The sequence below is a fragment of the Haemaphysalis longicornis genome, unplaced genomic scaffold (assembly GCF_048455015.1).
Source record: "Haemaphysalis longicornis isolate Haplotype H1 unplaced genomic scaffold, Haemaphysalis longicornis Haplotype H1 scaffold_5, whole genome shotgun sequence".
In the NCBI taxonomy this organism is placed as follows: domain Eukaryota; kingdom Metazoa; phylum Arthropoda; class Arachnida; order Ixodida; family Ixodidae; genus Haemaphysalis; species Haemaphysalis longicornis.
Genome location: NW_027526385.1, coordinates 152990393 through 153005456, shown reverse-complemented (window position 1 = coordinate 153005456; position 15064 = coordinate 152990393). Strand labels below are relative to the sequence as shown.

The 15064-nt window shown below is 51.5% G+C and overlaps 1 protein-coding gene across 7 annotated transcripts in view; it reads left to right on the top strand.

The window, feature by feature from the left end:
• LOC144138760 (uncharacterized) overlaps positions 1 to 15064 on the top strand; it is a 127175-nt gene that overhangs the window by 79682 nt on the left and 32429 nt on the right. For all 7 annotated transcript variants that reach the window (XM_077671175.1, XM_077671169.1, XM_077671171.1 and 4 more), the window contains one exon: positions 10820 to 11073. In XM_077671175.1, the coding sequence (XP_077527301.1) occupies positions 10820 to 11073 (254 nt within the window). The remainder of the gene's footprint in view (positions 1 to 10819; positions 11074 to 15064) is intronic.

Here is a 15064-nt window from a genome sequence, read left to right as displayed (position 1 = left end):
GAAATGATGAAATAATTCCAACTAAGCACATAATCTTGGCACTTGATCGCTCTAGCCTTCCTGAGTCGGTCAATGCAGGTTTCTTGAGATGTCCAATCCGACCCTACGTGCCAAACCCACGCCGCTGTTTCAAGTGTCAGCGGTTTGGGCACGGCACAACGTCTTGTCGTGGTTAATTGACGTGCGCAAAATGTGCAGCACATGATCATCAAACTGACAATTGTAAATCCGAGAACTTAACCTGTGCCAACTGCCAGGGACCACACGCTGCCTATTCTAGGAGCTGTGAAAAGTTCAAACAAGAGAAACAAATCATTGCCTTGAAAGTCAACGAAAACATCACCTTCCCAGAGGCATGGAAGAGGTTCGCCTCCTTCCCTCTGGGCAGGTACGCCGACGCAGCTCGCCGGGGGGCGGAGCGGCGTCTGGTTTCGGCGGGGACCCAGTACCGCGAGTCGGACTTGGTCCCGCACCCGCCCCCCCCTGGGTTGCCTCTGGCTGCCCAACCCGCCACCGCACCGCCTGCTAAGTCAGCAGCGGCTGTGGTGGCATCCACGTCCGTTGGGGATGCTGCTGCACCCTCTGTTTCCTCCTCTCCACCGGCCCGAAGCACATGCGAGGGCCCGGAGGAGATGGAGCTGGAGGAAACCGCAGCAGTTCCCACCTCCGCCGCACCGCCTGTGCCACCCGGGGCGCTCCTGACGCCCTCGGCGGTCGCGGCCAAAACGAAGGGCACCGCAAAGGGTGCCAGGTCCGGGGGGTCCGGTACGCCGGGTACCCCTTCCAAATCAGATGATGACTTGGATGTGGGACCCTTCCTGTCTGCTTCGCAGCGGAAGGAACGGGTCCCTCCATCTAAACCTCCAGAGAAGGTAAAGAAACCCCGTCCAAGAGTCCAAGCCCCGAAAGACCCTACATAAATAGTCACACTCTAGTAGCTCTAATACATAATAATGGGAAGAGAAAATATCGTTCAATGGAACTGCAGAGGCCTTCTAAATAATCTTGACGACGTCTATGAGATTCTGCATGCTAATCAGCCAAGTGTAATGTGTGTTCAGGAAACACACCTGAATTCCAAGAACACAAATTTCTTGGAATAGTTACCTGGTATACAGAAAGGACAGGGTTGGCTGCACACACTCTTCTGGCGGTGTGGCCATAATCGCCCGCAAATCCTTAGCATGCCACCCTGTCACCTTCAACACTATCCTGGAGGCTGTGGCAATTGGAACGATAATATTTAATAGGTTGATAACGGTATGCTCCATATACATTCCTCCTGATGTTTCACTTTTAAGCTCTGACTTCGAGGCGCTGGTTGACCAGCTGCCCGAACCATACATCCTGACAGGCGACCTTAATGCTCACAACACTCTTTGGGGCTCTTCTCGCACGGATGCCCGAGGTATCCTCATAGAGAAATTCCTTACATCTTCAGGAGCATGCCTTTTCAACAGTAAACAGCCTACATACCATAACATAGGACACAACACATACTCATGTCTTGACTTGGCGATTGGCTCCGCAGTTATCTTTCCTCTTCTCGAGTGGGGTGTGGGAACTGACCCATATAGCAGTGACCACTTCCCCACCTCACTTACATATATAGGTAAAGGCCCAAGCAGTTCCTCTTCCCATAATAGGTTCAATGAAGCACGAGCTAACTGGAATACATTTACAAAGACATCCAAACTACACCACACATCCATAGGACACGTACACGTTGAAGAAGCTACCCAACTCCTCACTGCGCACATCCTCGACGCCGCCGAAAAGTCCATTCCCCACGGCTCTGGTGCCCCGTGAAACCAGCGGAGGCCGTGGTGGAATGAGGACTGTAGGCGGGCGCGAGAGGCCCAGAACAAGGCGTGGGGTATCCTTCGTCGGTACCCCACGTCGGGAAACCTCCTCTTGTTCAAACGGGCCAAGGCATTAGGAAAACGTGTGCGCCGTGAGGCAAAACGAGAGAGTTGGCGTACATTCATAACATCAATAAACTCCTACACAGACACACAGAAAGTATGGACACGTATACGCAAACTCAAAGGACAACAGACACACAGCCTGCCCCTGGTCAGTACAACAGGGGACACTCTGGAAGACCAGGCTGACACACTCGCACAACACTTCCAACACGTGTCAAGTTCAGCACACTACACGAACACTTTCCTGAAACATAAAGCCTCTTGTGAAAAGAAGTCCCTACACGACAACAACAAATCACAGACTTCGTACAACTCCCTGTTTTCACTACATGAGCTGAGGGCTGCTCTGAGCACGTGTAAACCCTCAGCTCCAGGCCCAGACAACATTACATATACAATGATACAGAACTTACACACAGACACTCTTCTAACACTTCTTCACCTTTTCAACGAGATATGGCTTTCGGGGCACATTCCAAAGTCTTGGAGGGATGCCATAGTTGTAGCATTCTTGAAAGAAGGGAAGGACCCTTCTTCTCCCGCAAGCTATCGACCCATTGCCCTGACCAGCTGCCTGTGCAAGCTTCTCGAGAAGATGATAAACCGGAGGCTCGTGTACTTTTTGGAGTATAACGGCCTTCTCGAGAGCTGCCAGGCAGGCTTCAGGGCGGGGCGATCCACGAATGATCAACTTGTGGCACTAGAGTCGTATATTAAGGATGCCTTCGTGCATAAACAGTTCTGTTTAACTGTGTTTTTCGACCTAGAAAAGGCCTATGACACCGCTTGGCGTTATGGGATCCTTACTGACCTGAAGTCATTCGGTGTTTCTGGTAATATGTTTAACACCCTTGCTAGCTATTTGTCGGAGAGAACCTTTCGCGTCAGAGTTTGTTCTGCACTGTCAAAGGTACATGTGCAAGAAAATGGCGTGCCGCAAGGCGGAGTTCTAAGCTGCACTCTCTTCATAGTAAAAATGAACTCCCTTGGGAAGGCACTGCCGCCTACAATTTCTTACTCCATGTATGTAGATGACGTGCAGATATCTTTTAAATCATGTAATATGTCCATCTGCGAACGTCAAGTCCAGCTCGGCGTCAAGAAGCTTGCCGGCTGGGCAGACAAGAATGGTTTTAAAATTAATCCCGGAAAGAGCTCTTGTGTTGTATTCTCCAGGAAGCGTGGGGTCCACCCGGACCCAGACATCACTCTTGCGAATGTGCCAATTCCTGTGAACAAGGAGCACAAGTTTTTAGGCATTTTATTCGATGAAAAACTTACATTCATTCCTCATGTCAAACAGCTCAAATGTAAATGCCTAAAGGCAATGGATATTCTTAAGGTTCTCTCACATCAATCTTATGGGGCCGACAAACAACTCCTGCTGCGCCTGTACACAGGGTTGGTGGGGTCCCGGCTCGACTACGGCAGTGTCGTGAATGGGTCGGCGACAAAGACCGCACTGAGAATGCTCGACACAGTGCTGCATCTTGGCCTTCGCCTCTCATGCGGCGCTTTCCGCACTAGCCCTGTCGAAAGCCTTTATGTCGAGTGCGACAAGTGGTGTCTAGGGCATCAGCGGGAGTATGTTGACCTGCTGTATGCATCTAAGATTGTGTCCCTTACCAACCATCCTTTTAATCCCATCATGAACAATACATCAAACTTGCAACTCTTTTTAATTAGGCCATCTATTTCCTTACCTTTCTCTCTCAGAGTTAGGGAGGAGGCTTCTGCACTCACGGTCCCTCTTTCAGATACGCACAAGACACCCATCCATAATTTAATTCCACCATGGCATCTACATCCTATATCATGCGACCTATCATTCACATTAGTAGAAAAAAATAGGGTACCAAGGAGTGCAATTCTGCAGCACTTCCTGTTCCTGCAGGACAAGTACAGGCGCGCAGAATTCTATAGCGACGCGTCGAAAACTGGTTTTACTGTATCTTGTGCAGCACACGGACCAAATTTTACCGTAACTAAGACAATGAATTTTCATACCAGTATTTTCACGGCAGAAGCCTATGGCATATTACTCGTTTCAAACCACATCCTCGAACATAAGATTCCAAAGTCCATCGTCTACACAGATTCTCTAAGCGTTGTGCAGGCATTGTCATCAGGAAGGTCGTCAAAAAACTATGTAATCAATGTTCTTTTAAAGGTCATAATGACTGCATATGCTTCAGATTTAGAAATAACCATATGCTGGGTACCAGGTCACTGTGGGATCCCTGGCAATGAGACCGCCGATCAAATGGCTAGTGCTGCTGCTCTCATGACCACAGTTGACATAACAACAGTACCTTACACCGACCTAAAGACACACATCAGACGACAGCTTCGTAACACATGGCAACTACACTGGAGTCAACAAACAGACAACAAACTACACGTAACAAAACCGCAACTGGGACGCTACATAACTGACTCACACAACAGATACACTGAAGTTGCCCTGGCTAGGCTGCGGATAGGTCACACACATGCGACGCACTCCCACCTGCTCACTGGAACTTCGGGACCCACGTGTAGCAGGTGTGGAAAGGGCCTATCCGTAGTCCACATACTAATCACATGCAAAGCACTTGACACAACACGACACAAACATTTCCCTGAATTATACAGACGACACATTCCTTTGCACCCATCATACTTTTTAGCCGACGAACCCATGTTTTCTAGTCAACGTGTTTTTAAGTTTTTAGCTGAGGTAAACTTTCTGCAGCTCTTGTCATATCATGTGTAATCACCCTGGCCCTATACACCAGCCATCTCCATTGTCTTTTGTTTTGCATCACCTTTACTTTTAGTCACATGTTTTAGTATGTACAGTCTCATCATAATTCAGTAACTTCTTCTTTGGCGCTCTTTGCCCATAGTCGGCCTTGCGCCAATAAAACCCAACTATCATCACATTGCGTTTGTTAAGGCGCCAGCGTTTGAATAACGAGCGACGCTTGTTCCATAATTACAGGAGGTGACTGTTAACATGTGGATGGTCTTCGATGCGGGCGATCTCATTACTATGACGACAAATCGTTGATTGTATCACAGTACTCCACATGCCAATGAGCAGATTACGCGCGTCAGTGGCGTCCAGAGCTGGTCTAGCTTTGACCAGTTGACGAGTTTTGCACGACGGAAGTTGATGCTAGTTTGACGGATGCGGGAAATAAAATGAACTTGCATTTGGGGAATGTAATGGTCGCTTCCTAGAGTTTCTTCAGTATTCTCCCATGCTGCTCTAAGAGGTCCTCGGATCCATGCGAGATCTAGGGTGGTGTCCGACTCCCGACCTGTCCACAGTCGTGTAGGGGCAGATGGTTCGGTGATGAGTGTGAATTGATGACAGTCAACAAAATTTGCCAATTTACGGTCGAGTGGTACCACGCGATCGTACCCCCACGTAGTATAAGGACAGTTGAAGTCACCACGGAGGAGCACAGTATCACGAGAACTCGCAGTAGGAATGAGGGTGTGTAGTGGAGGCAAAGGTGCCGAAGGTTGGCTGGGGCTCCAGTACACATTGATGACCATGAGTCGATGGTCGCCTACCAGAGTAGTGGTGCTGACATGTTCGTGCGAGGGTGTATTAACATGCGTGGTGTCATTTTGTGTGGTTGGGAGGCCTTTACGCACGTAGGTAAGTGTCATGGTAGGTGTGGCGCTAGTGTCTACGATGCCTAGGCAACGATGGGAAATACTAGGTTGTGAAAACACTTCATAGCTTTGAAGTGGGAATGGCCCTCTAACTTCTTGAACAACTAAAATATCTGGGTGTTTTCCAGTGAATTCCATGTGCTGTAGGAGAAGGTTTTTCTTTCTTCGGAGCCCACGACAACTCCATTGCCAGATTATGAGAGATTTATGGAGATGAGGAGGGTTTGGAGTCAATGCCGTTTTATTCATTTTGCATTGAATCGCAATCTTCAGCCGAAGCGGGTGTGCATTCATGCAGAAGGCGGTCGTCTTCAAGCGAAGCAAGGCGTGCGGTAAGCTCTTGAAGAGCAGCGAGTATCGGAGATAGAGCTTGAGATACGACGGAAGGGACTGCTTGTTCAAGCAAGGAGGGGGGGGATTTGATACAAGGTGGCACGAACAATGGTTGGAATATTGATGTGCGTAAAAATGGGCTGCACAACTTGGGAGGACGAGGTAGGGGCAGACAAGGGGTTGACTTGTGGGGTAGGGGAAGGTAATGAAGTGGTTGTTGGGTGCATAGTTTTGGGGGTGAAGTGTTGGAAGGAGGATTGACGGAGGGTGTAGATGTGGGTGAGGAGGGATTAGCTAGGCCGCTCACCTGTCGAGTTGGAGGAGGACCGGTCTGTTGACACACGGCACGTTGGAGATAACCTCGTGCTTTCTGGAATCCAGGAGTATAGGAAATTCAAGGGTTTGGGGCAGCAAGGAGTGGCTGACTTTCAGGCCCACCCGTTGCCCGCTCCTTTTGGAGCGGCTCTGGTTCCGGTTCTTGAAGCCATGGGGGGACTTTTCCCGCCGTTTGCTCCGGCTCCGGTACCGGTTCTTCAAGCCATGGGGTGACTTCCCCCGTCCTTTGTTCCGGCTGCGTGAGGAAGCTAGAAGTTCAAACCAATTAGATGTAGGGAAAGCAGGCCAATCGTTGGCAGTAGCAATCAATGGAGGTTGCCCCTCGGTTTTCGTGTACCACCGTCGCATGGTCCTCGTGCGTTCCCGCAGTACCTTCGTAGCCAAGTCACGTGCAGGGCAATTGGGGTCTGTCGCTGGATGTTCGCCATTACAGTTGGCGCACCGAGGCTCACAGTGGTGAAGTGTGTCCGAAGGTGACTGGTCTGGAGGAAACTTGGTCCTGCAGGTCGCACAGCGCAGAAACGCATTTCGGTTAGGGCAGACGTGGGTCTGGTGCTCCAAGATGAAGCAGTGAAGGCATTGGTGACTGTTGGGGCGGGGCGGGTAGAGTCTCAACACTGTTGAACAGTGGACAGCGTTGCAAGGTAGGGTAGGTTCTTCGATCGTGATGAGAAGGGAGGCAGTCTGACCAAGCCGGCGGAAGCGTAAAATTTTTCGAGACGCCACGAGAAGCTCGGACTGCAGGAAGTCTTCTGAGAGGTCAAAGAACACGCCATGTATAACACCCTGAGCATTGTTTGGGTTGTTGGCCTCGTACGTTATGGTGGGGTGCCATTTGCCTAGGACAGATATCTGCTGAAGTGCAAAAAGTTTTGCGGCTGCCGAATCTCGATATGCATCCACCGCTAGCAAATTTTGACGGCGTCGTAGCTTGATGAAAATTTCGCGGCATTCTTGCTTCGTCAAGTGGGCTGCTTGTTGGACGGCCTGTTCGATAGTGCTGGTGTCCGCCTCAGCCAAGTTGGCGTTGTTGGTTAGCTTCAGGATCACAGTTCGGGGCAAGAGTAGGCGGGGTGCAGTAATGCTGGGGGTTAAGGGAACGTATGCGGTGGTAGGATTCATGGACTGGCCAAGCGAGGTTGCGGCCGCCGCGATGCAGAGCCCAGGCCTCTTTTAGATACAGTTAGGATTAGCCAGCTGGAGCCAGTACTGGCCCCATACGGGAAGACACCTGATGCACATGCTGGATTTGGGTATCCAGGAATGCAGAATGTGTTCACAGACCTCCGAGAGAGAAAGGAGCAGGTTCCGAGGCCAGGAATTGGGAATCAGTCATGGGTGCATTACCGAAAACAAGTAAGTGTTACAGTTTTAGAGTTACCTAATCCAAAAAAGTAACTCTGTTACAGTTACAGTTACGAAGTTTTCAAAAGTAACTAGTTACAGTTATAGTTGCCGTAAAAAGTAACGTCGTTACTTTTCGGTTACTGTATGAAACTAATTATTAGATAACAAGATTTATATTATTAAATAGAAACGTAGGAAGCCATGGGGGCCTAGGCAGTGATTGCACTTGCTCTGTGTCGACAGAAATGGCTGCCAAACGTTAATTAAAAAAAGTACGAATGCGGAGGCCGAACTTTTACTATACCGAGCTTGAGGACAAAACAGACGGAACAATCAATGCCAACTAAATTTATTTTCAGCTACAGTTTTGTTGCTTGACCGCCTTGCATAGTGAGGGAGAAAGGAAAAAAGGGGATGGGAGTTGTGGATCGCCGGAAGGCCCTTTGGAGAAAAAGGGAAACAGATGTTGGAGTACTTTGGTTGTCGAGGTGTTTTTGAAAGATACTAAAAAAAGCGCTGCGTTAGCAGTTTATTTCGTACTTGTCGTCGGAGACGGAAAACAATTTGAGTTATTGCCGAAGCGACGTTTGTCCGTAGGCCCTCGGAGTCGTTCTCCTGCCGTTCCCCCCAGCCACCCCCACCCCCGGAATGAGCCAAGGTTATTTCCAAAGGGAATAGAAACTGAACTGGACGCTTTAATGTTTCTTCCTGCGCTCCCTGTCCTCACAAAGGCGATTTTTGTCGCCTCGACCGGGAACCAGTATTCTCCCAATCCCAGCCTTGCACAGCAACCACTTCCCCGATCCCAGAGCCCGCTTGTTTCGTTTGCTTTGAGGCGCAGCCCGAACGAAGGTCGCCCAAGTATACTTTGCGCCCAACATTCAGAAACAGACTTAGCTGCAGCATTCGTTTCTGCCTCAGCTGGGGCTTTCCTAGAATATTTCCTCGTGCAGCGGCAGTGTGGTCAGGCGTCTGCCGGCAAAGATGCTGGGTGGTGTGTTGGGGTCGTCGTATGTGTAAAGGGGCATGGAATTCATTACTTCCTCGACCTCAGACCAGGGGTTCCAAACACGTGGTCCCAAACTCGGCCAGGGGTCTCAAAAGCGCACAATGGTTCCAAGCAACTGCGACTTGTGAATCGAACACTCTACAGTGCGCACCGGGGTGGACGATCGCGGGGACCCCGAGACTCCCCACGGCGTTTTATGACCACACAAACGAGGCTCCACGTCGCTAATGACAAGGCGACACATTGACCGAAGTTTTCCAGGCTTCTGCAAAAGTGCGAAGGATTCAGTACGTTGTGTGGTGTTTGCGGATGTTTTAGATGCAAAGCATCTCTTAGTCGACCCTCCGTCGTCCGGCGTCCGCACCTCTCCTCCTCTCCACACTAACACCACTCTCCCCTTTCCTTCTCTCCACACCACCTGTGAGCTAGAGCGCACTGCCCTCCTCTCCCCTCTCCACACCAGCTGTCCAATCACGTGCATGCGCGCTGTTCCTCCTCCACTCCCTCTGCTCTGCAAATGAACCCGGTCCGCGCTCCGCTCAGTTGCTTATTCAGTACTGCGCCGTCCAATGACTGGAAATGGACGCCAACAATTCTGTCAGCGAACTGGCTGGCCCACCTTCAGCTAGCGCCAGCCAGCACACTGTCAGAACCGCGAGCACCTCCGAAGACAAGGCTGCACAGGGGAGAGCTGCCGACGCCGAACGTAAACGGCAGCGTCGAGCAGCGGATTCCTCGCTTCGCGAATGAGAAGCCGCTTTGAAACGCCAGCGGCGAGTAGCTGATCCTGATGGAACGGCTTTGCATCGGCTCAGGGTTCCAACGTGAGAAGATGGTGTAATTTTTTTTCCTGTTCACCATTGTGTCAAACACTTTTACTGCGTTGCAGATGTGGCGAAAAGGGTTCAGCCGCACATCGTACTCTGAGTTCTCGCGTCAACATGCGTCCACGTGCGCATAGGCGCGTGTCGCAGGGTTAATTATGGTCTGGGTGAGAGCGACATCGCTCTGCTTAGGGAAATACTGCAGCTCATACTTAAAAATATCGAGCCCTTCGCTGACCGTATGGGACACCCAGCACATGTGCACGCCTAAAAATTTCTAGTTCAGCTGTTTTAAGTGCGAATGCACTTTATAGCGGACCCTGAATCACTCGTCCGCCGTCCGCGCTCCCCCTCTCCCCTAGCAACGGCGCGGAGGAGAGAGAGAGCGTGCGTAGCAACGGTCTCGGCGTAGCAACGGTCTCCTGCTCGGCGTAGCTGCGGGCGGCGCGCATCCGGCGCCCGGTTTTGATCCGAGGACGTTGCGGCCGCAGCGCGACGCTCTACCGACTAAGCCACGGAAGCCGCGCTAATTTAAGAGTTAGGAACGCTCCTTATATCTTTAACGCATTCAAACTACGTCGTCAGCGGCGTTGCGTTGGCGACTCAGCCGCGTTATAGCGGCTTGATAACTGCGTGGTGTACACGTGATACTACAAACCCGATGGAAGAGATGGAAGAGAAGGCGGCGAGGCGGTGGGCTGCGGGTGCCGAGCGCAAGCGCCGCAAGCGGGCCGACAACCGTGCATTCGCACTTTCACATTCTCCCCCTCGGGGAAATGCGGGGGACTTTTTTAACCCATGCGAAGTTAGAGAGCTGGCATACACGAAGTAGGCGAAGGTTCTGCACAGGAAAATCCGAAAAAGTGGAAAGCGCGAACTGTGCACCGGTTGTTAACGAGTGTTGCTGTTGGATAATTTTATAGAAATGAAGTAACAGTAACGGTATTTCTTGTTACAGTTACTCCATAAAAAAGTAACAGTGTTTGAGTTACAAGTTCCTGTAACTTAAAAGTAACTAGTTGCAGTTACAAGTGACTGAAAAAAGTAACTAGTTACTGGTAACGGATTACTGGTAACTAGTTACCGCCCAAGACTGCGTGGGAGTTGTTTTGCATTTTCAGCTGCTCGATAGACGCACAAACGCTGTCAGAAATTTGTTCATTCGCCATTTTTTATCATGAAGCCCAAAACTATACAGCGTTAACCAACTACGCTATGTCGGGGATGCTTTACATCGTGATGCTAAGCCGTGTGCCTATTGCTTTAAACTAAATCTGAAGATGTTGCTACGGTTTTTCGGGGGCTGAGATGCCGGATTCTGGAAACCTGTCGCTGGTAGTCTAGTAATTTTAGTAAACAATTTCTCTTTTCAGGGTGCGCTGGTCAGTGGTGCAACGTGTACTGCTGGACGACGCGCCTCGAGTTCTGGGGAAGTAGTTCCGGAAGCGGATCCCTGAACCAGGTCGGCGGGTCATGGGGTGTGCCATTTTTGCAGCATTGGAAGGCAGGCTTTACTTATGACGACGAAGTCCTCGTGTGCGATGCGAATGACGTTGATGGACGGCTGGAGGGAAAGTGCGAGCGGATGAAGCTCGACAAATTTAACAAGATGTGCCTCGAAAACAAGGTAAGAAAAGCGTTGGCGAATAGATGATCTACAAGGAAATCCATACAATCACCGCTTGCTGACATTAGCGCCAAATGCGAACGCACTTCTGGAAGATGAAGAGAATACCGAGCACACTTCATTCGTCAGATTTGCTTTTAATCTTTGCAGAGTGTACTTCCCTTTTCAATGCATACCTGTATACAATGACGTACTTTGGTAATGCAGCAGCGCTGTTGAAATGTTTATAAAAAATCGGTGGCGAAGCATAAAGTATGGTTAACCTTGAAATGCTCGTCAACCTAAAAGCTAGGGTACACGCGAAAATCTCAATTGTGGAGTTATTTCGTGTGGTATGTGAACTTGTGTAACTGCCCCGTCATAGGAATAAACCTACACTCGGGGCTATGTCCCACTCCTGATAGTCAATTATGTATCTGTTGTACCCCTTGGAACGTTTTAGTACCTCCTAGGCACACAAATAAAACTCCAGCACTTAAACGTAATTTAAACCGAGCCCAACTCCTCTGCGATCTCAGTAGGTAGGTTAGAACGTTCTTGTATAAAAGGTTTGTGTGATGTTTAGCACCACTCGTGAAAGATGCTTTGCGCACTGTGTGGCTGCTTGCATGATAAATTCTGTGTTAAATACCCCCGCGCAGAGTGCGCATCTACAAATGCATATTGCACGACCATTCGCCTCTCATATGTACTGTGGGAACCCAGGCTTATTATATAGCCCACCCAATTAATACAGCACATTGACGTCATGACTTTAGCTTATAAAGTTGGATGTAATAGATGCTGTTGTGAAACCCGTATTCGATATTTCTCGGGTCGAGCCCTAAAACCTGCCGGGGGAAGGAAGACGATGACGAAGAACGAGGACGTGCTCCGCGATCGCTCCGCATTTTCCTGCTAATTGTGCCGGTTATTAAGCCTGAATCTTCATGGTACTGCACCGCCTGGATGTATAAGCCGACAAGGACCACGCGGATACCCGAAACCCAGGTAGGGAGCCCATATCTTGGAAATAAGAACCGATTTTGTGGCCCATGCGGCGCGCCAGCAACTAAGCATAACGCCGACCCAGCCTCGGCCGCGGAAGCGGCAGGCCTAGCCAAGGCCTGCCGGCCTTGAGATCGGCAGTTAGTTACTCCGGGCATTGACACCAAGATGTCGACCGCCATGCGGATCGAAGTGGATGGGCAAGCAATTTCGCCAGACGAGGTGTTCCGAGCGCAAGGCTGGAAAACGGCCAGCGAGAAATTGAATGTCAACGGCGGCAGGCAGCTACACCTAATGCAAGGAAGCCATGACGGCCAAGATGGCGCCGGCGCCAGAGCTGCAGATAACACCTGTGGCCAAGACGGCGACCTAGGCAGCGCTTCAGGAAAGAGGCTATGCCACGAAGGCGAAGCGAGTAAACAAGGGGAGACTTCTTAAAAGCTCGCGGATGCCAGACCTCCCGCGCGCCGACATGAAGATCATTTTGTGACCACGGGACGGGCTCCGCGTCAGTGAAGTCTTGCGATTGGAAATAAGCCGAGCGATCTCGGCGGCGGGCCAAGTCGCCGCAAGTGACTCAAGAGACGATTTAATTTGCCTCAGTAATCAACAGAACATAATTGTCGCAAGCACGCCAAGCAGGGAGAACGCGGGCAAGTGCGCAGCTGTGACCAACATCGACATCAGAGGGATGGCCCATGAAGTCAGTGCGTACGAGTCTGCCCCCCATGGGACAGTCAAAGGTGTCATTCGGGGCATCCCGTTAGAGGACACTGCCTAAGACATCCAGGACTACGTAGTACACACGCATAATCCCACGGCGCTCCAGGCCAACCGGATCGGCAAGACGCTCTCCGTGGTCATCGCCTTTGCGGGGACCAAGGTGCCAAACTACGTACGTTATGGGAACCTGCTCGTGGAGTGTACCCGACACCGCAAGCAGATAGATGTGTGCTACACGTGCGGGAGGCTCGGCCACAGGATGGACGTCTGCCCTAAACCCCAGGACCGCATCTGCCGGGGCAGTGGCGCAGCCAATCCGGACTCTGAACACTCGTGCGTGCCGCAATTCAGCCTGCGCGGCGGAAAGCGCCTCACCGCCGACCGGGCCTGCAACACGTGCTAACTTACTCCGCCAATCAGGACGGCTGCTAGCAGGGATTGTGTAGCCCTATAAATTTACTGCATTTAAATGAGCGGTCATTCATTGTCCTACAAAGCCCGAAACACAGACTTAGCATTCGGCGCTAATACAAAGCGGTGCGCCGCCGGCGGTAGGAATGCCGACGAGCCGAAGGCGACTCAAGTCAAGAGAAAAGAGGTCCTGCAGGGCGAACCTGCTGTAGAAGGGCGACCACCGGAGCCGTCAACGTTCGAGATGCCGGTCCCGTTGCGACCCCAAGGGGGCCGGCCGGACCCAATCAACCAGCCCCAAGGGGAACCACCGCTGGGAGACGGTCAAGAGGGGGAGCAGCGGCAAACGGGGCCCGAGCGGAAGACGCCAGAGGTCGCGATCTCAGTCCCGAGCACCGAGGTCGAAGTACCGGGCCCGTTTCAGTCAGCGGCAACGAGGGAAGAGCACCGACAAACAGGTGGGCTGGGCAAACGGGTTTCCCGTCGCTCTCGGTAACAACAGAGTTCCATCCACTCACCCCGTTCCAACCTCCCGGTCAGGGCGCTGTAGCCAAGTCAGGCGACAGCCAATGCATAGAGCTCAAGAGAATAATCGAATGGCAACAAGCCCAAATCAAGGAGCAGAACGCACAAATATGTGCTCTCATGAACAAGATTGAGGCGCTGACGAGCGGTAGCTCCTGCATCCGCGAGGTGTCGGACGGCGCGAGCAAGAAACGCAAAGTGCCATAACGAGACCCGCCATACGTTCACCTAGAGCGGGTGGAAACGGCTAACGCCGAGCACGCGAGTTGCCAAGAAGCCATTAACGCGGAGAGCGCAGCGGAGGCCAGCGCGTCGCAGCAACCACAGAAACAAGCCTCGCAGGGCAGCGAGACTACCACTGTATTGAAGAACATACTAATAAGCAAATTCAAGAGGGCTTTAGGCAAATGCAAGAGCGAGTGGAGGCGCTGTCGGTCCAGCACGAACGCCTGGCGGCCAAGGTCTCCACTCTCTGGCATCCGACCGCCAGCAGGACAGCCCCGATCTACTAGGAGCGGGCAAATCGAGTCAAGGAATCCATCGCGAAGGGGCGAGGACACGTGCAATCGGCAAACAACCATGGCTAAGAATCCGAACAAGAATAGAAACACGGCTGCTCGAGCACAGCAGAGCACACTCATTTTCCAATAGAACTTCAGGGGTATCAGGCAAAAATACGGCGAACTGTTTCTACACCTCGAAGGGCTCGATCAGAAGCCAGAAGCGGTGTCGCTGCAGGGAACGCATGGACGACCCCGACAGCCGCGATACGTTACATACACGGACCCGACGGAGAAGGGCACGGCGATCCTGATACACAAAAACATTGCGGCACCACAGCACGTAACGCCACAGCACGGCTGCGAGCACACGCTGATCGAAATTCACGCACGGGCAATTGGCAACGGCAAGAATCTTATTTGTCATGAGTGCGTACTGCAGACCGTCGCAGCGCCAGTACAACTTTGACAAAATGGTGGGCAGGCGATGAGGTTGGCGGGGAACATGCCGGTCCTGATCGTCGGCGGCTTAAACGCCCCCCACACGCTATGGGGATACAAGTACGAATAAAAACGAGGGGATGCTCTGGTCAGAACCATGAAAGAGGCAGAATTGGAGTTACTTAACGAGTCCGGGGTGGCCACGAGAAAAAGGAACAGAGTCAACCGTGACACGACGCCCGATCTCACATGGATGAAGGGCAACCTGAACGCGACGTGGTGGGACGGCGGCACGGACCTCGGATCCTACCACACCATTATCGACATAGAAATCAAGGGACCGCGGATCCAGGCTGCGCTCGGAAGAGCCCGAATGACGGACTGGGAGAAGCTCCGCAAGTAAT